This window comes from Mauremys mutica, chromosome 22 (genome assembly GCF_020497125.1).
Source record: "Mauremys mutica isolate MM-2020 ecotype Southern chromosome 22, ASM2049712v1, whole genome shotgun sequence".
NCBI classification, from domain to species: domain Eukaryota; kingdom Metazoa; phylum Chordata; order Testudines; family Geoemydidae; genus Mauremys; species Mauremys mutica.
This window is the reverse complement of record NC_059093.1, coordinates 2,309,887-2,330,648: the sequence shown is the minus strand read 5'-3', so window position 1 is coordinate 2,330,648 and position 20,762 is coordinate 2,309,887. Positions and strand designations below refer to the sequence as shown.

General features: G+C 48.2%; 1 protein-coding gene across 5 annotated transcripts in view; it reads left to right on the top strand.

Moving 5' to 3' along the window:
* Window positions 1–20,762, top strand: part of CEP164 (centrosomal protein 164) — a 74,817-nt gene that overhangs the window by 22,111 nt on the left and 31,944 nt on the right. For 2 of the 5 annotated variants that reach the window (XM_044996971.1, XM_044996967.1), the window contains 6 exons: window positions 3,254–3,694; window positions 6,291–6,365; window positions 7,898–7,981; window positions 11,876–11,961; window positions 13,756–13,911; window positions 19,136–19,354. In XM_044996971.1, coding sequence (XP_044852906.1) covers window positions 3,254–3,694; window positions 6,291–6,365; window positions 7,898–7,981; window positions 11,876–11,961; window positions 13,756–13,911; window positions 19,136–19,354 — 1,061 coding nt within the window. The remainder of the gene's footprint in view (window positions 1–3,253; window positions 3,695–6,290; window positions 6,366–7,897; window positions 7,982–11,875; window positions 11,962–13,755; window positions 13,912–19,135; window positions 19,355–20,762) is intronic. The other 3 variants (XM_044996968.1, XM_044996970.1, XM_044996969.1) reach the window with 3 other exon arrangements.

Below are 20,762 nucleotides of genomic sequence, written 5' to 3'. Positions count from 1 at the left end.
GAACATTAAAATGCAGCGATTTTTTTAGCAGATGGAAATGTGTGAAAGGTGAGCAGTTTCCATAAATAAATGCAGCACAGTACAGTGTGCTAGTTTGCATTAATGCAGAGACATGTGTGCAGGAGGGAGTGTTGTGTGTTCCAAGGAAGTCATGTGCCAGCCATAAATCATCGGCACAGTGTTGACTACCTTAAGGGTAAGAATAGATAAACTGTTCATTGCATTGCATTGCATTCAAGAGCATGGTTAGCAACTTCTGTAACCACTAGCCTTCTCTTCGGGCCAGTGGAACAAGCCCCTGATGTAGCAAGATCTTGGTAGAACAGTGAATTAATTGAGCTGACCAGCAGTTTGAAAAGCAGAAACAGTAAAACATGCAGAGCATGTATAGTGTGACATTTGGGAATCCATGGTGGTGGGTCTTCTCAGTGTGTCTCACAAATTGGATCAGCTTTGCCCTTTCGGCCAAAGGTGAAGCTTACAGTAGCTGCTAACTATGGCAATTAATTCATTTCGGATGAATGATCATGTATCCCCATTTGGGGTTGTTTCCATCATTACCCTTTAGCTGCCAGTGTAGCATCACATCCAGGATCTATCTCGGTAGAAGAGGCTTGGTAGAAGATATTAAGTTAAACAGTCTCTCCTGGCAGTCACCTTGGTAATCATAGAATATCAGGGTTGGAAGGGACCTCAGGAGGTCATCTAGTCTAATCCCATGACAATTGTGGTACCTGGTTAGCCAGTATTACAGAACCTGGGCTCCAGCACCTAAGGAATTCTGAAGATGAAGCTGGAGGCCTGAGAGAGGTGACCAGTGGATCTTTGCTATCACTGGCTTGCATGATGTCTCTGAAGCTTTGCGTTGTATAGAAAACAGTCATCTGCTAGTGCTGCGATAAAGCATCAGATTGTTTTTTCTTTTCTGGTGGTTAAAATGTTGCATGGAAAAGATTTATGAACCTGAACAGCAAATGCAAAGTTTTCCAGGCTAACATTGCAGATCCTACGCTGCTTTGTGTGCTTGTCTTCCCAGGAACAACCCAAACTTGAGAGTCTGGCTTCAAACAACAAAAGCCAAAGACCTCACAGTTTAGAAGATGTTTGTACATCATGTGTTAAAACTAAATTCCCAGCATTATCCCTTTTGTGTTAAACTTGTTTAAATACAAACAACAAGCAGCATTGCTGCACTGTTTTTCATGGTGAGTAGCAATTCAGCTTTAGTGATTGCTGCTTATAGTGATCAGTCATCTCTGTGTATCATGGATTATGCTATGAAATCCAATCCCATTGGTATTAGTGTGTTTGCTCCAGATTTATGCTGATCAGTGGGGCATTCAATTTATATGATAGGCAGGAATTTCACACCATTCAGAGTGCCAGTCAGCTGCAGGTAAATTATCTTACAGCTTGTGGGAGGACCAGCTAGAGCCAGTTACTACCTGACTGACTTGCGATACCCCCGAAATGCCTGGTAGAATTTGCTCTGCCCTGGCAGAATGGGAGGATTTGCATCTCTGCTTGCGTCTAATTTGCATTTTCACTATTTTATAGAACTGCATGTAGTGATCATTCAGATATAACACTAAAAAACCAGCCTTGCATAAGTGTGCTCTTACAACCCTTCTGAGCCACTCCAGTGTGTCATGTAAACTTGCTTAAAGAGAAGTCTCTTATGCACGTGACCTGTAGACACACCAGTGAATGCAGAAGGGAGTTGTTTGTGTTCATCAAAGGGGAGAATATAGCTTGGTTTTATTCTAGGAATGGAGAAGGGTCATGTTGGGTGTGTGTGTATACTACTGCACAGTAAAATACCCTATGAAATTAGAATGGAAAGGGGTGACCATCGCTAGGCAGGAGCCATTCTTAAAAGTTAAGTATCTCGGCTGTTTAGTGGTGAAACTAACAAATTCCAAAATGGACTCGCTTATGTGATGCGTCAATCAGTGACCAATCTCTGCTGATGCAGTAACATCCAGGAATGAGAGAAACTTATTCAGGACTGGGAGTCAGTTTCAGGGAAACATGAAAATATAAAATTCTTCTCGCATGTCAAATGCATTCTTGAACCCTCACGTCCCTTTGAAAAGCCCTGTAGAGGTGACCAATGCTAGTGGTGCATTTGTAAGCCTGTGTTAACGGAGCCCTGAACTGAAGTAGGTTCAAGATTTCATTTTATCACTTGGTAAATTGCCGGTGACACACTGAAATGCAGTTATGATGCAGTGTTTTCGGAGAATATCCAGTGATTTGATTTTGCTCTCCCCAACTCAGCTAATAAATCTCCTGAGTCCTGCTGAATTCCCTCATCTGAATGGCAGCCTGCTAGGCATCCTTTCAGTATCTTGGCATTCTGGGCTTCAGAGCGACACTGTTCCAGTGACACCTTGGTAAAAATACCCAGATAAAATGTGCCATTTGCGTACAGTACAAACTGTACCAAGGCTTTAGCTAAAGCCTTCAACAAATCACCACAGCATTAATAAAACAGTGAGAAACTAAGACCTGTCAGAGACGCGGTTTGCATGCTGATGAGGGAAACTTTCCCAGCTTTCTCATGGGGGTTGTACTTTTGTTGTGAGTTTCCTGTGCTGCCATGAGATGCTGCTGAAGCTTTGGGTGACTGAGCTTGTTCAGATCATGTTTTCCAAGTCTGATATGTCCTCTTCAGTGGGCCTTAGACTAGACTAGCTCCTTTGCTCTTATCGTTATCCCTTTGTCAGTTTTAGTCTCATTCTGGGCCTGGAGATTGTGGGTTCGAATCCTACGTCTGTTCTTGGCCCGGCGCCGAAGGTGGACAATGCAGTGGGCATCTCCTGGTTACCTGGCCTAGGTGACAGCTCCAGGCAGAAATTTAAAAAAAACAATAACAATCTCTAGCTTTCAGACTGCCTTCTCTTAGTAACAGATTGCAATGTCCAGGGCGGTGTGTGAGTGCTAGTGAGGAACATGTAATGACTAACGCGCTGGCCTCTGGTCCCTGCAGCGTCAGTCACTAACTCACACACCTTGGGATCCCTAGGGTATGAAAGCAGAATTCCAGCCCTAAGAGACAAGGACACTCATCACAAGGAGTGGGATACATTAAAACAAATTCAAACTGGCCTTGCTGAAGTCACCCAATGCTTTGTGATTCCTTGTCCTCCTGTAGGAGAATGTAGACCTGCTTTGGTACAAAGGATCCTCCCAGATAAGGGGCAAAGCCTGAACGCTATGTAGCTCTAATTGTGTTTAATTTGCTGCCTAGAAGGAGTCCTTGAAAGTGAGTCACGCTGAAGAAAGTCAAACGTTTCCCTTGGATTCTGATGGTGTGCGCCCTCCGGCTCCGGACAAACTGCTTGACAGAGATGCTAACAGCAGCCTGTGTGGTCTGAACAAAGAAGAGTCCAGTGGGAAACCCATGGGGACTGAACTGTTAGAAAAGGAAGATACTGATGTAGAAGATGCAGTTTCTGTAGCTTATGAACAGTCAGGAACTCCGGGGGAAAGGACAGCGGAGGGGACACATGTGGTCAGCGGTCAAGGGCATCCCATAGCTGCGTCTCCAGATGTTAGAGCTGCTGAGACAGATCAGCTGGAAAGTGTGGCTGTCACCATTGACACCATGTCTGTCAGTGAAAAGATTGTAAATGGAATGAGGGAAGAAGCAGCTGATCTGAAAACCGACAGCAAGCTGGATGCTGGCAAAGTAAGAAATCTGCCTGCCTGCAGCCTCCACTGCTTTGTAAGGCCCTCACTCAGGAGAGCACTTTAAGCATGTGCTTAAATCCCATTGACTACAATAGGACTTGGCATGGACTTAAAGTGAAGCATGTGTGTAAGTGCTTTCCTAGTAGTAATGCATTCCTGAATTGTGGTGCAAGTGCTCTACAAATTCCTAGTTTTGTCTCTAGAAAACCCCTTCTTTAATGCACGTAGGAAGTGCTGTCCAGAACATCCAACAGGCAAAGACCCTGAACTGGGATACACGTTTCAAATCTTAGAAGAGAAATAAGACTCAGGTTTCAGTGCTGCCATCTGTAGTAAGTAAGCTGCTTTTTACAGCAGCCTGATAGCTTTCTTTGACAGGGTAACAAGCCTTGTGGGTAGCGGGGAAGTGCTAGATGTGGTATATCAATAAGGCTTTTGATACTGCCTTGCATGACCACCTCAAAAACTAGGGGAAATACAGTCTAGACGGAGCTACTATAAGGTGGGTGCATAACTGATTGGAAAACCGTTCCCAGAGAGTAGTTATCAGTGGTTCACAGTCATGCTCAAAGGGCATAACGAGTGGGGTCCTGCAGGGATCAGTTCTGGGTCCAGTTCTGTTCAATATCTTTATAAGTGATTTAGATAAAGGCACAGAGAGTGCACTTACAAAGTTTGTGGATGATACCAAGCTGGAAGGGGTTGCAAGTACTTGGGAGGATAGGATTAAAATTTAAAATGATCTGGACAAACTGGAGAAATGGTCTGAAGTAAATAGGATGAAATTCAATAAGGACAAATGGAAAGTTCTCCACTTAGGAAGGAACAATCAGTTTCACCCATACAAAATAGGAGATGACTGCCTAGGAAGGAGCACTGCGGAACGGGATCTGGGGGTCATAGTGGATCACAAGCTAAACATAAGTCCATAATGTAACATTGTTGCCAAAAAAGCAAACAGTCTGGTTGTATTAGCAGGAGTGTTGTAGGCAAGACCCAAGAAATAATTCTTCCGCTCTACTCTGCGCTGATTAGGCCTCAACTGGAGTATTGTGTCCAGTTCTGGGCACCACATTTCAGGCAAGATGTGGACAAATTGGAGAAAGCCCAGAGAAGAGCAACAAAAAATATTAAAGTTCTAGAAAACATGACCTAGGAGGGAAGATTGAAAAAAAAATTGGGTTTGTTTACTCTAGAGAAGAGTAGACTGAGGGGAGGACGTAAAAGGTTGTTACAAGGAGGAGGGAGAAAAATTGTTCCCTGAAAACAGGAGAAGAAGCAATGGGCTTAAATTGCAGCAAAGGAGGTTTAGGTTGGACATTAGGGAAAACCTTCCTGTCAGGGTGGTTAAGCACTGGAATAAATTGCCCAGGGAGATTGTGGAATCTCTGTCATTGGAGGTTTTTCAGAGCAGGTTGGACAAACACCTGTCAGGGATGGTCTAGATAATACTTAGTCCTGCCCTGAGTGCAGGGGTCTGGACTAGATGACCTCTCGAGGTCCTTCCCAGTCCCATGACTCTCTCCTTCTGTGTTCGCACCATGCCCAGCTGTCAGTGGTTTCTCTTGGCTTGTTGAGAGATGTGTAAAATAAGTGACCAGTTCTGCTATTTACAGCTCCAAGGAAGGATGCTGAAGGGAGGGTCTGAGGCTAGAGGGACCAAGCCTCTGGGGGTTGGTGCCAGATGTGGATTGACTCTGCAGAATGTGATACCTTCCGGCACACACATCACATTTCCCACCATTCTTCCATTGAGACCCCGGAAAGCAGCCAAGCCAATAAGCAAGGTGTTCTCCAGTGCAGTCTCTGGTGAGAGTCAGAGCCTGACGTGCTCCCGTTCCAGCAGGGTGTGTTAACTCTCTGCCCCCTGGAGCTGGGTCCAAACAGATGCACAGTGTCCAGTCCATAGACAGCATATCCCAAAAGGCTAATCCCTCCCCAGTGTGGCTCAGGGTCATAAAGTTAAGCATGTGTGTAAGTTTTGCAGGACTGGGGCATAGGGCTCATTCCTGTACACTCTTACCCCCAGGAGTTGTACTTGCTGCTGAGCATAGCCCTTTTAAAGACCAGGAGCTGCTCATGGTGGTAGATGCTACAGTTGTGTGTTCCAGGCATTCAGGGCAACGTGGGGTCTCGAGTGGGAGAAATAGAGACGCTCGGTGCGAGGCTTGAGCTGGGAGCCAGAGCAGCAGGCTGGACTTGGGGAGGGAATAATGATCAGAATTGGCAGTGGGTTGGAGTTGTGAAGAGCTTTGCAGGAGAAGTGGAGGAGCTTAAGTTCTGTACGGACGCCATTCATCAGGGGATGTCCAAATGCTGTGGAGACCATCTGAAGAGCACTTCTTTACCCGCTCCAACCCCTCCTCCTTCCAAAAGCCCCTTCTCTCTGCAAAGTGGTGTCTTGTGCTTGTCCGTGGGTCACACCTGTAGAAATGCCTTTTGTGTAGTGCCTAAGAAACCTGGGCGTGTCTCTTGGTATGTACAGATGGGATTTGTTTTCCTAGTACCTGTAGATCTGCTTTGTGTTGGGAATGGCCATGTAAACATGCAAGAACACAGACTGTAATGTGACTATCGATTTTGGGTTTTTAAAGGAGTCCGAGGCCAGTGAGCACGTGAAAGAATTGCAGGTTTCTGACCGTTCGGATCATGAGCTGCTTCGTCTGATGGTGAGTCCTCTGGCATCAACCTTGTATTCCTCTATGAGCACTCAGCAAATGAGTCCTCAGGCCTCCTGCAGTCCCTATTCCTATCTCCCCACTGCTGGGAAAGAACTTCACGGGGTGGCCCAAACCAACACCATATTTTGCACTTGCAGAGCCTTGCTTCCACGGGTCTCCAAACACTCTTTTTTAAAGGCTTGGCTCAGTATAACTCCATTCCACTGCTGGGGAAACCCAGATCCCAGGAACTGAAGTGTCTGGACTGAGGTCCCGCTGTGAGTCAGTGGTAGAGTTGGGAATGGAACCCAGCTCTGACTCTGGGGATATCCAGACCTGTGAGCCAATGTGTTACCCTCTGCCTCCGCACGTGTGAGCTCTGCTGGAGATTGGACTGTGTATCAGCTCCCTGCCTCACCAGCAGACTCCTCTAGGCTCTCCCAGCCCAAACCTCGCCTGGCAGGTAGCAGTCAGTGAACTCCAGTGCCCGAGCTCCTCAGAGACGGCTCTCTTCAACACATGGACTCTGTCACCATTCACTCACAGAGGATATTAAAATGTCATATTGCATCTTATTAACGTAACTGGGGTATATACACCCCTTCCTTCAAACACAGCACTGAGTTGGTTTATAGCAAAAATAAATCAAGTTCATGATCAAAAGGACACAGGTTAAGTGATAAAGGTAGAAATGGTTACATGCAATTAAAAGTGAAAACAAAAAGGCTAAAACTTAATCTGCCAAGATTACAGTCTTTGTTCAAGACGTTTTCTCTCACCTACAGTCTGTTTTCCAGATTTTACTGGTCAGGGTCCATCACAGAGCTCAGACTGCTTAAAATCAGAATGCCCAAATTGGGTCAGACCAATGGTCTGTCTAGTTCAGTATCCTGTCATCCAACAGTGGCCAGTGTCAGGTGCTTCAAAGGAAATGAACAGAACAAGGCAATTATCAAGTGATCCATCCCGCATTGTTCAGACCCAGCATCTGGCAGTCAGAGGTTTAGAGACACTGAGAGCATGGGGTTGCATCCCTGATCATCTTAGCTAATAACCATTGATGGACCTATCTTCCTTTAATATATCTAATTCTTTTTTTAATCCAGTTATAGTTTTGGGCTTCACAACATTCTCTGGCAATGAGTTCCACAGGTTGACTGTGCATTGTGTGAAGAAGTACTTCCTTTTGTTTGTTTTAAACCTGCTGCCTATTCATTTCATTGGGTGACCCCTAGTTCTTGTGTTATGCGAAGGGGAAATAACACTTCCCTATTCACTTTCTTCACACCAGTCATGATTTTATAGACCTCTGCTATAGCCCCCTTAGTCATCTCTTTTCGAAGCTAAAAGTCAGGACCCCTAGTCATTTTTGTTGCCCTTGTCTGTACCTTTTTCTATTTCTAATGTATCTTTTCTGAGATGATGTGACCAGAACTGCATATCCCTGGCTGTGGTAGGTCTGTGCCCTGACTCCCGGGGATCTCTGTTAGAACCTATGTACCCATCTGAAACCAGCCCCTTCTCCTTATTTTTTCTTTTAGGACTTTGGTTTCCAAAGTCGGATCTCCGAGCAGGTCCTGGATATGGGTATGCTTTCTGCTGCTCTGGACAGTCCCAAGGTTGAGGTGAGTGGTGGCTGTGCAGTCAGTGGTGGAGCTGTGGACGGGTGATCATGTGCTCTGCAGAGGAGGATGGCTCTGGCCTTATATGAGGATGTACCAAGGGAAACAGAAGTGCAGTGTGGAGGCCACACAGTGAGTAGTGGCAGAGCTGGGCTTAGAATCACCGTCTGCTTGAGCCCTAGTGCAGTGCCCTGTCCATGCTGAATGCAAACCACAGCCAAATGCAGAGGCAGCTGCAATATGTTCCTTAGCTGGAAAGCTAGTTCCCGTTTAGAGAAAGCGTACACATACCTTGTAGTGTCTCTGTATGGGCGTGTTGCCTTCCTCGTCCCTCTTTCTCTGGTGATTGTTGGTGGGACCGTGAGTGTATTTTATATTTTCCTGCTGCGTGTGTGTGTTTCTCTTTTTTCTCCTAAGCGGATGGGTGGGATTTGGATAATGGAAAACGATGGCAGGGAAAAAAATAAACAAGTGTTCCAAGAAAACCAGAGGCTGACTTGCTCGGACAGATGTCAGTACGAAGAAACCCAGGCCTCTTACATTTTTTTGTGGGTGTTGCCTAATTTGTCTGGGTCAATGTGGTATGTGAACAGAGGTGTGGTGAGTGTGTGCAGTTGCCCCATCCAGGAAGTGACTGAATGAGGGCAGTTCTGGTTGAAGGAGGTTTCTGTGCATCTGGAGGTTTTATCTGTGTGTCTCCAGTTTGTTACCAAGCCAATTTTTCAGCCCCCACAAGCCAATTTTACCTCACCCACCATACAAGGTAAGCTTGGCAGTGCATCAGCTGAAGGAGTGCACTGCACTGTGTGTCGGTAAGCATTGGGTCAGGGCTCCAGCTGGGGTTTACTCAGCCTTGAGCTGATTGTAAGTGAGTCAATCAGCCGAGTGGAAGACACTCCAAGTGACAAACTCGCCACCTGTCTGGCAGAGAGTAGAAGTCCAAGTTTGCTTAGGTGGCGTTTGGAGAATACACTTGTCCTCTTGTGCCTAATAATGAAGATAATCAGGTGTGAAAGGAAAACAAAATATGCGCCTGCTGTATATTTTCCCCTCTCCTTTTTGCTACAACATAAGTATCATGCATACAAATTCCTCGTTGGATCAGACACATTATGAGTTTATTACAGCCTTGTCTCGAGGAAAGAGAGGTGGGTTTGAAATGGTGCCCCCTGCAGAACTGCAGCTGCTCCTTTGTGTCGAGAGAGGATGTTTTCAAATGACACTTCTGGTTGGTTAGAATGTGTTTATTTCTACATAGGGGGCTTGCTTTGGCAAAATATCCTGTTTCTTGAAATAAAATTGCTTATGTGACAGCTGAGGGACCAGTGTTCGGGTTTGAGTTTCTCAGTGAATACCTTGTGTTGGGATCTGCAGTAGATGAGCTCAGTGGCTCAGCAGAGGCCGCACTGTCTGTTGTCTAGAGTGAGGGACTGGGCTCCCGCACTCATGATGAATAAGGCACTGCACTCTCCCCACCCTGCCCTTGAATCCTCCTCCTATAGATGGGGCTAACTCCTGCCTGGAGGGAGGGTAGAACGCTCTGGTGTTTGCCAAGAACTTTGAGATCTCCGATGAAGATTTTATATAGACTGGAAATATTTTTCCTGGCCTCTCTTTAGGGCTGGAAGGGAGGGGAGGTCTCCTCTGTAGGAGGAGGATGATGTTGTTTTTCATTTGACTCTGAGAACAGCCTTATTCATATTGGTCTGATCTATACTAGCATTTTCCCTCCTGGTGTTCCCATTATTGCTACGCCTGGCTCCGCTCCAGCAGTGTAGCTCGAGTGGACCAGGTGCCACAGCTGTAACCCTTTGCTGTCTAGACTGGCTTTGGGCAGCCTTAGAGGACACAGTGTTTAAGCTGCTGACATTTGGCTCCACCAGTGAAGCTGCGTCAATGGTAGCAATAGTGGTAAAAGGCTAATTTAGAAACAGACACAGGGCCTGATCTGATTCCCTTTGAAGTCAATGGGAATCCTTATCTTGCCTTCTTTGGGCTTTGCTCATGCCCTTTAGAAAGGAATTGGGCTAGATTTACCTCTTGAAGAAGAGCTTGTCATTTCTCCTCCTCTTCTGTCTCCCCAATGTTGTGCTTCATCCTGAGTGTGAGCAGTTTCACAGATCTGCGTCCCAGCAGAACAGGAGACCGGACTAATACCACCACTTTGCTCTTATCCAGGATCCCCACTGGACAGGACTGAGGTAGGGGGAGGGGAAGGGACTTGCCCAGGGTCACACAGTGAGTCAGTGGCAGAATCAGGGTTTAAACCCCAGACCTCCTGACTCCCAGCCCTCTGCTCAATCCACTAGCCCAAAGCCGTCCCTGGGGCTAGAACTCTGATGCCCTGCGGAAGACACAGGCTAACCCCAGCTTTTAAAAATGAACCTGAAGCAGTTCCTTTAATCACAGTGTCAAGGGGTACAGGTCACTCCAGTTAGAGAGAGAGACCGAGTGAGAGCCAGGTGGCAGCCATCAGTGTAGGCTCCCCACCAATGACTCTAGTAGGGGAACGAGATCTTTCTAGGAATAAAAATAGCCATTTGTGCTTTCAGAGGTGACAGTAACGGATCCCATCTGAAGCCAGGGGATGTTTGCTGAGCTGCCTGGCACTTAGGACCTGAAGCCATGACTTGCTTGGGGCAGGAGAGAGGGAGCTGCCTAGGAGAGGTCTGACTGGGTTGATGTGATGAGATGTGACAGCACTAGCAGGGAATCCTTCTGCTCATTGCTCTACTAGAAATTTTGCATAAATCATTGCTATTTATAATTTCATTTTTTTTAAATGTTGGCCCTGCCCCTTGGTGCACTTCCATATGGCAAAGTCACTGCCTCAGCTCCTGAGTGCTCAGCCACCAATGAGTGTGCGGGGAGCCTCAGATCGAAAGATGAGCTGGTAACCCTTTCCCTCCCAGAGGGGCACTTCCCTCACAGGAGCGACAGCTGAATTGCAGGGAGGCCTTAGGTCCAGGATGCGTTGCCTTTAACGGACCTTGCCTTGCCTTCCCTGGGTGGAGGGGGAGGCTGTTTCTGATGCCCTAGCCTTGTTCTCATCTGTTGGCCTCATTGGATTGGTTCTCTATCTGAGACTGAGTTGTCTGCTTCTCACCCCCGCTTATGTTCCTACGCAGCTTTTAAACTTGCAGGCTCCCTGGTTTCCTCTCTGCCCTGCCAGAAGATCCCCACTGTCCTTTGGCAATTGTGCAAGGCTGCTTTGTGAACCTGGCAGCGGCAGTCACTCCCAGTGGATGCTAGCGAGGGAGCCTTCCTGCCCCAGAGTCCCAAGGGCGTTCCCTGTGAGAGGGCAGTTTGGGGTCTGACTCCACCTGTACACACCTGAGCCTGGCCCCTCATGCTCTGATGCTGTCCTGGAGAGAAGCCATGGCGTAGGACTGAGTCAGGAGTGGGGGTCTGTTCCCAGCTCTCCCCTCACTCCTGCTGTGAATTTGGCCTGTCATTTCACTTCTGTCTCTCTGTTTCTCTACCTGTAAAATTGGGCTAGGAACTCAGGCCAACATTTTCAAAAGAGACAAGTGGTTTTGGGGCCCGAACTGACCTTCTAAGGTGCTGAGCCCCCGCTCTCTGAAAACCTTTTCAGATGGCTCAGCTTGGACCCCAAAATCACTAGAGCTTTCAAAACATCTTGCAAGGGGGCTGTTAGGTTTATTAGTGTTTGTAAAGCTCGGTGAGGTCTCTTGTGCACCAGAGAAGGACAGAGCATTCTGATTTTAGCAATTGCTTGGACTGTTTTCTGAGGGCCAGTTTGTTTGCTGCTTCGGTGTGGTGCTCAGCTACGGGGACAAAGCAGCACAGGCGTCCCTCATCTCTTCTGCAGAACGACTGTAAATTCTCAAGAGTAATGGAGTCTGCAAACCCCACACCGTTTGCTTTTACCTGCAGGCCCAGAGGCTGGGAGAAGAGGAAAAGGACCAAAGCAAAGCCAGCTTAGAAGAAGAGCAAAGCAAAAGACCCAAAGTTGCTGAGAGGTATGGTATAAAGAGGCCAGTACTCTAAAAGATGGCTGTAGAGGTCTAGATCCCCACTGCTCTCCTATCCAGCCTACACCTGAGGCTATTGTAGTGTGATCATTGCAACCCCTGCAGGAATCCCCCTGTTAAGCTGTAGAAACCCTGGGCTGTTTATCTTAAGGTCTTTTCCTTCCGTCTTTCACTTTCTTCTCTTCTCTTTTCCCTCTCCCCTGCTGTCTCAGCGGGTTCAGTGCTGCTTCAGGCCTCTGCTGGGTAGGCAAGCAAACAATGTACCTTTCATCTCCCTGAAAACTCCACCAGAGAGAGAGCCAACTTCTTGTTTCCCTTAAGGCTATTTGGCTTTTCTCTAAGGCTAGGAAACTTTTTTCTTTTCTTCTCTGTTGCTGACCTGGGGGAATATAGCTAACATTTTGGCAGTCCTATCAGGATGCCCTGGACTAGTTCAAATCTTCTGTTGTGGCTCATGGCATTTAACTATGGGAGACTCAGTCACTACATGTCACTTATCAGATTATTCAGGGTCTGAAGCAGCCCCTCCCAGTCCACTTTATACTGGGCCTGTTGGAATATCAGTACTGTGCAGCTAGCTTATCAGTGGCTAAATGCTCTCCGGTGACAGGCCGGCTCCCTGTTAATGACAATGGATGAATCCAGCCCTGACCTAAGTGGGACCAATTCCGCTTATTTCCATGAGGGTACATTCCTACAGCAGGCAGAATGGGCCCAGTGTCCATACTAGACTATTTTGTGTCATGGTCTATTGAAGCTTTAATTCTGGAGAGCAACATTTTCTATCCCAGGGACAATCTGGACATCCTAACACTTAGTTACTGCAGGGACTGGAAGATGTTTGTTTGTTTTTGTTTTTTCTATTTGTGGTGACAAGTTTAAAAATACAGAAATGTTCTGACCACAGCAGCTCAGTCTTCCCGCAAGTCTCTCCTGGGAGCTGTAGAATGTTTTGTTTGCAGAGGAAATGTGTGTTAGACACCTAATCTCCATGTGTAGTTTCATAATATTCTGGTGTGTTGGGCATTTGGGAACCACGGTCCTGTGCCCTAATGCTGAAGATGGCCCTGTTCCAAAAAGGATGATGGAGAGACTGATCTGCAGTAGTCCTTACGACCTGCCGTAGACACTGGTGAACCCTGTGCACTTGTGCTCGGAGATGCTGCTCATATGAAGGCTCCCTGAAAATACATCCTCTGTGCAGCAAACATCTTATCACTCTATACCTGCTTCCCAGAGCTCTCTTCATTCTTCATTCCTCCTCTCCGCTGGTAAAGCTGCTTTGTACTTGTCTAGTGTCTCTTGTCTTTCTGCCTCTAAGATGCTGTAGGGCTGCAGATACGGGCATGCCTGCTGGTATTTCCAGCTGTAGTTCAGATACAGTGTAGATATTGCTAATGGGGGTTGGTTTGTCTTCAAATATGCTTTGGGAAATTCTCCCAGGACTTGGAAAAGAAGGGAAATTTTCCTTGGAAGGGATTCAGCATTTAGAGATTGACAGACACTTACTTATACCCCAGCCACCTATTAGTCTTTCAATGCTTGTGACTCCAGCGCTGGTTTGGAGGATGGAAGGGAGCTGTTGTTTTGCCCTTAGGCAACAACAGAGTTGGACCAACTAACTGGTATCCTTGGTGGCAGGTATGCAGTGCTGTTGCAGATGTGTGCACCCCTCACTTTGGCTTTGCATCCTGGTCTCCCTCCATCCTGTTTAAATGGAGCAAGCAGTGGAGTCCACTTTTCACTAATCTGTTGTTCTGTTACCTTTTTACTGCTGCGAAGTGAGAGGGACCAGCGCCCCTTCAGTGCTTGCGAACTGGCCGAAGAGAAGTGTTTAAGTTTAGAGAATGCCAGCCAGGAAGAGACTGCTGCCCTGGAGCAAAAGGAGGGATCGCTGGATAATCCAGAGGAGGAGGAGCCTGCAGCCCTTCACCAGGAGTAAGGGCTTGACTTAAATTCGTCTGGCGCTCTGAGCAGGAGAGTTCTTGCCTTCTTGTATGCTGTTCTCTAGGGGACCCCTGCTGAATGTGAACATGTGGCTTGGTGCTTTCAGTCGAGATTCTCAGTCGGCACTGGGAAAATGAAGTGCTCTTGGTTTTAAACTCAGTGTGCAGCTCCTAAGTGCACATGTTCCTAAGGCGCTGTTTTGCTGCCAGTCCTGCAACCAACAGCCCAGTGTGTCAATTGTCTGTATTAGGGAAAATGAAGTAGCTGCTGTTCTTGCCCAGCCACTGGGCCTTATAGAGTCAGGCATCATGATCTAATTACTGAGCGTTAGAAAATTCAGGTTAGGCGTTAGATTATCAGGTTCATTCCTAGGCAGTGCAGCAATGATTGAGGCAAGATTTGCTCACTTCCTGCCTGGAAGAGAGCACTTCAGCGTCTCTGTGTGGTTAGAAAGGCCAACCAGGCCTACCTAGTTTTATGCCAGAGAGCTGATTCCTCAAAGTATAATTGCTGAGCACTACTGAGACCAGAGCCACAAGTATCAAATGTATTTAACTGCCATCCGTGAACGGTGGACTGCACCTTGGCTTGTTTTATCTGGTGAATCACAGCCCGAACTGGTAGAACTAGAGTCCCCAGTAAAGGCCAGTGGCTTATTGCTTACTAAACTGGCGGCCTTTGCAGTCAGGTGCCTGCAGTCCCACAGCAACAAATCTTGGTGGAAACAATCTTGGAGTTTTTTGTGTCTGTACTGAAACACCAGGTGTAACTGGGCAGAACTGGTGGTGCCCTCACAGGGTACACACAACTTTGAGACAATCTCTGGTCACTGGTAGGGAAGTGTGAGGGTGTCCAGGAAAATACCTGCCTTGAAAAACGGAATAGTTAGTATAAATGCTTTTACAAAGAGAAAATTGAGGTAGGAGGGGTGGAAAATGACAACAAGGAGCTTGGAGTGTTGTCAGCTCAGGATGATAAGCTTTGGGTGCTGTTACATGTAGCGTTGGCATGGGCAATGTATTGGGAGGTACCATGGCAGTATTAGGAGTGCGTGATTTATCTATAGCTCAGGGACACCCCACCCCACACCGCTCGCTTTCTCTGTAGTGGCTGCACCCTTTTTCTGGTGTTACTGACATCACTGAATTCCCTGTTCCCCGGCAGCGTCGCGGAGCCTCTGCCTCAGTTCAGCGGTGTCAGAGCATGCCAAGGCCTGCAGCTTTCGATCTCGCCACCCAGGAAGCAGAATTTCATTTTGTATCTAGACCAGTGCAGTTTTTCCCCCCCTGGAGCCTCTTTCAGGCCTCATAACTTTGCTGCCCTTTGGAAAAGCTTAATTAGAAACAGATTGGTTTTCTGTTGAATTTTCGGATATCCTATTGCTATCTATTACTGGAGGCTGGCAAGCTACCAGCACATTTATATAACTGATTCAGAAAAATACCTCATCCATAAGTAGCATGTTTGTTTGAGCCAGACACTGCTTGGTTTGCTTTAGCTGGGGAAGGGGTGAAGCTGGCTAAGTAAAATCACCAGTCCCGGTATAAACAACGCTCCCATTGCAGGCTATGGGAATGTGTGCAGACTAGAGAATCAGGTGACTAGCCAAATGAAGAGAAGGCAGAGCTCTCTCTGAACAGACAGGTGCAGTGGAAAGAGGGCCATTTTTGTGCATGGTTCTTGTGTATTTAAAGAGCCCTGGCTTTGACCTGGTAAGCTCAAGCAGGGTTATTACTGAATTACATTTTCTTTTTAAACTCTTGACTTTTTCTCTTTTTTTTTATTTTTTTTATTTATTTATTTTTATTTTTTATTTTTTCTCCGCCCATCCCCATGTTTGCTATTCACCATAATATTCGTGGGGAAGCCTCAGCTTTTCCCTCTTACAAGCCGACTTCCTTCTGACTCATGCCACAACTCATCTTCCTTTAACTATAAACACGAGCCCACTGCATAGGCTGGAAAAGAGAGCGAGCCAGAGTTTCCAAAGTCCTTGGCTGCTGGGCGCTTTCGAGCATGTGGCCATACAAGCATGCGTTGTCATGACACGTGGCCTTTCTGCATTCGCACAGTGGGAAGGTGCTGCTGCCGGAATTGGTGGAAGGTCACATCAACCAGACACCGGTGCTCCCCTGGCTTAAAGAGGCGAAGGAGAAACTCTTCTCCCTTGCCCTCTTTTGCACAAGCTTGAGGACCACGGGGTCCCTGTGAAGATCAGCAAATTCAGGCGGTGGCTGGATGAGATGGGGAGAACCCCTGGCCTCCATTCCCCCAGTGTTTCAATGTAGGTAGTCCCATCAGAAGCCCCGCAGCTGTGGGAGGGTGGTGCAGGGAGGAAAGCAGTCACTTAGGTATCCTCAGTATCCCAAGGCTGATCTTTACCCTTTCCACCAAGGAGGCTGTGCTGTGTGTCCGTTCGAGAAGCTGAGGCATGAAGAGGGGAAGCTGCTTTCCTAGGTCACTCAGCATGGCAGCAGCGAAGCCAGAACTAGAATCCAGCTCTCCCGAGTCCCTGTCGTGTTTGGTTTAATGGTTTCCTTTTTTTAGAGGCATTGCTGTGGTGCTGTACCCCGTGATAGCTGAGCAGTGTGTTCTTGCTGCTTCCCAAGCAAGAAAGCTGCCTTTGGTCACAATCCAGGCCAAGCGGAGAAAGGGTATGCTGGAGCTTTTTCATCCCTCTCCCTGCGTAACGTTTGTCTGAATGCATTCTCATTCTGCTTGAGTGAAGAAGCCTGAGTTTCAGAGCCCCAAGCTTCCTCTGAGGTCCTCACCTCGAGTGTTCTCCCAGGGTTATAGATAAATCACTGACTAGTTAATTACCTGTACCTGGGACTCTGCTGCCCAAGCAAACCAGATTAGAAATCGGGGCATGGCAGAGATCAGGAAGAACATTGAGATGTTTCCCCTACCCTTGTCTGAATTAGTCTGGCACTTCAGTTAATCGCCTTCTGCCTGTCCTCTGTAGCACTGGTGCAGCCCCGTCAAACCTCCTGCTTGTTTTCTAACGTCCCCTGGGACCTGAGGCCTCCTCCCACAGTGTCACCTGGCCAGTGAGAGGGTTGGCATTGCATCGTGAGCTGGCAAGGAGCCCTCTGTGTACTTGGTGGTTGGGGGGTCCCTTGGCAGAACCCTAATGGCTGGAGTAGCTCACTGGCTGGCGCTAACTTTGCCAGCCTCTTGGACAGGTTACCGAACTGGAGGGACAAGGGTTTGCGCTCATTGGCTTTTCTCTTTGGTCTTGGTTTCTTTTGGCCCCTTTAGCTGAAGGTCCAGCAGCCTTGTGCCAGCTCAGGTGCTCTGAATGTGGCCAGTTAAGTGGGCATGGCAGCACCTGGGGCTATAAAGGATCAGGGTGAATCAGAGAGGGTGGAGGTCCTTGATGAGAGTTGTTGGAGGTTCCTGGGGAAAAGGTGAAGGCAGGAGGGGGTTTGCCTGTTGACCTCCCCAAGGCTGGAGCGCTGGTACTGAAGGCAGCAAGAAATCAGAAGGCTGGCTCACTTCTAAGCCAGAGAGCTGCAGCTGAGGGCCGGAGAGGGCTGACGGCCGGCAAGCAGCGGAGGGGCTTACCCACTGCTCTCTCCACACTGGAGAGCTGGACCCAGGAGACCAGTGTGGGGGCCCAGGGACGTGATGGGTGCTCCCTGGTGTGAATGATCTCCCAGCAGAGAGGCTGAGGGGTTCCCACTGGGAAGAGTGCATTGCAGTCCAGCTGTCCTGGCAGAAAACCAGGAGAGGACCGAAGAACCACCTGGGTGTGGTGGAAGAGGGCAGAGTCAATGGACTAGCTATTGTGGGACTTTAAGGACCATGTGCACTGGAGGTGGCAAACGGTCTGGTTTTGGGGCTTTTGTTACAGACCGTTTGTGTGATGTTTTAGTAATAAACTGGCCCCCAGGAGGGGTGTTTCTGAGGCAAGAGAGTTTGTGTAACGTTACGGGGACTGTGGAGGAGGGAAGCTGAGGCAGGCTGCCTGTTTGGCTGTCACTTGCCACGGGAGGGCGCCTGGGGCTGCCTTATGAAGCCATGTGTTCCACCTGGAGTTCTGCTTACCCGTCCTCCCTGCTGCCTGAGCCGACTGTGAGGCTTAGCCCCTGCCCTGTTTCCTGCGTATGCTAGAGGTATTCTGTGGGTCTGTTTTTCACGACAGAATAATTGTTCCCCAGAGGTTAGTCTGTTTTCCTGCCCATTCAGCCGAGACCTTTCTGGCCTATAGGGAAACAAAAGGCAGCTGCCAAATCCTGCTGCTGCTCTACAAGAGCCATTCTCCGAGCCCTGGCCCAACGGGCCCGTAGAACATACGCTCTCATACTGTAGTCACTGCATGAAACTGCTGCTTATTGCGTGTGAGCCCATTGTTCTCCAGGCCGTGCTGAGACTCTGCCTCTTCCCTTGTAACTACTTACTGTCTGTATTCCAGTAGTACCCGGCAGCGCCAGTTGTGGCTCCATTGTCACCAAGCACTTTTCCCCCAGCCTGACCCTCGTGCACTGAGGTTCTGGCACATCTTGCAAGCGAAGTGGTGATGGGCCAGCACAGAACAGGAGTAGGCGACATCCAAGGATGCTCCAGGAGGAGGGGTCCTTCCCTGCCTCAGTATTGGATTCAATCAGTGGTGCTTGGGGACTCTTGCTGGAGGTGCTGTCTTTGGAAGGAAATATAAAACTCATGCCCTGGCCGCATGTCATTTGTACTTGTCGAGAGCTCTCTTTGTAAGAGTTGTGGTATTATCCCTGCTGCGCTGCTGGTTAAATTCCAACTTGGTAATAACATGCTGCCTCCCTGACTTCCCCCTGCAGTCCCAACTGGAGACAAGGCAAGTGGTGTAATCGCATACAGAGCGCTGGGGTGGCTCAGTTCTCCAGGCATGCTGAGAGGAACATCAAGAGGATAAGTTGTGAGGCGAAGCACGTTCCATTTCTCCCCCACCCCCGCCCCAGTGCTTGCACCCACCTACGCCACCCTTCTTCATCCCTTGTCGTGCAGAGCTGGTCAGCAGCTGCTGTGCTCCACTCCAGAGGTGGCTACATACCAGTGGTAGGGGCAGTGATTTCTGTGTATCCCCTCCCTACCTCACCAAGGTGTATTGAGGGGTGCTTAGCTGACGTTTTACATGGCTTTGAGATCCTTGCAGGGTAGGTGGACTGGTACTGTTCTCATTGCATTAGCCAGTTCTCGGTTATCCTGTTTTAAAAACAGCTTTTCTGTTTTCTGGCAGACAACTTGGGGAGGAAATGAAGCAAGTGGTGTCCTTGAATTGGCCTTCTGCAGAATCCCTGAAGGAAATAGCCAGGGAGCAGAAGCAGGAGCTGGAGCAAGAAAAAATGCGTTTACTGCAAGCAAAGGAGGAGAGGGTTCAGCGATTCCAGGAGGAGTTGAGGCAAGAGGAGGAGGAAGAAGCTCAAGTGCTTCATCAGCAGAAAGAAAAGTCCCTCCGGTAATTTCCTTTCATACTCTAACGCGTCCTGCAGCCCCCAAACCTTCCCCTGCTGTGACTCATTGCTGGAGACCCCATGCTTGTGCTGTACCCCTGTCTGCCATCCCCGTGATCTTGAGGTGTCTGCAAGCCACTGTGTCTCCCGTGGAAAAGAGACTGGTGTCACTTTGCCAATGTCTTGGACACAGGGGGACTGGGCTGGGATTTTTGGGTGGAGAAGAATGAGGGACTCGTTTTACCTCCTCAGGCTCTGTGCTGCACATGACAGTCTGTGCATCTCACGGACAATAACATTCTGCCATAAACGCTGCTTATGGACACGATGTAAATCCTTGGCGTGTATGTGCAGTGTGTGCATGTGTGTCTGGGTAAAGCTCTTGGTCGTTCCAGCGTAGAGCAGGGAGCCTTTTCCTCCTAGTCCAGCGGGAAGAGCTGTGATCCGATACAAATGTAGCTTTCAGCATATGCACCTGTCTGTCAGCTTGTAAACCTGGGTAAAGTATCCTTCTCTGTGCTCAGTGGTTTACAGCGTGGCAGATGTTCAAGCCTAGGCTAAGTGGCGGTGATAGAATTGGATATTGGAGCATCAGGGCACATGCTGAATTCCCAGGTACTTCAGAACAAGGCTTTTAGGAGCGGGGAATGTGGCCAGTTGTACGTCAAAGCCCGGTCAGGCTGTATGGCCTTGAAGGTTACCCAGGGAGCTGAACCTTGTCAGAAGCTTCAGGTTCTCTGTTTAAAACTTTCAGTGGTGCTTCTGCACTCAGCCTCTGGGTCGTGTTTGTGCTGGTTCTGTTAAATATGCTCCTCGCAGTGTGCTGAGCAGGCCAGGTAGCATCTTCCTGAACAGTGCTGTGGGGAATCCGAGAAATGTCAGGCTGGAAGGCACCGCAAGAGACCATTGAGTGCAGTCCCCTGCTCTGAGGCAGGATCAAGTGAATTTAGACCATCCCTGACAGGTGTTTGTCCAGCCTGTTCTTAAAAACCTCCAGTGCCGGGGATTCCACAGCCTCCCTTGGAGCCTATTCCAGAGCTTAACTCCCCTTAGAGTTAGACGGCTTTCCCAATATCTAACCTATATCTCCGTGGCTGCAGATTAACCCCATTACTTCTTGTCCTGCCTTCAGTGGACATGGAGAACATCTGATCACTGCCCTCTTTATAACCTCCCTTAATGGATTTGAAGACTGTTCTCAGGTCCCCCTCAGTCATCTGTGCTCAAGACTAAACATGCCTAGTTTTTTTTAACCTTTCCTCATAGGTCAGATTTTTAAACCTTTTATCATTTTTGTTGCTCTCCTCGGACTCTCTCCATATTATCCACTTTTTTCTAAAAGTGTGGTGCCGAGAACTGGACACAGCACTTCATCTGAGGCCTCGCCAGTGCCGAGTCGAGGGGCAGTCACCT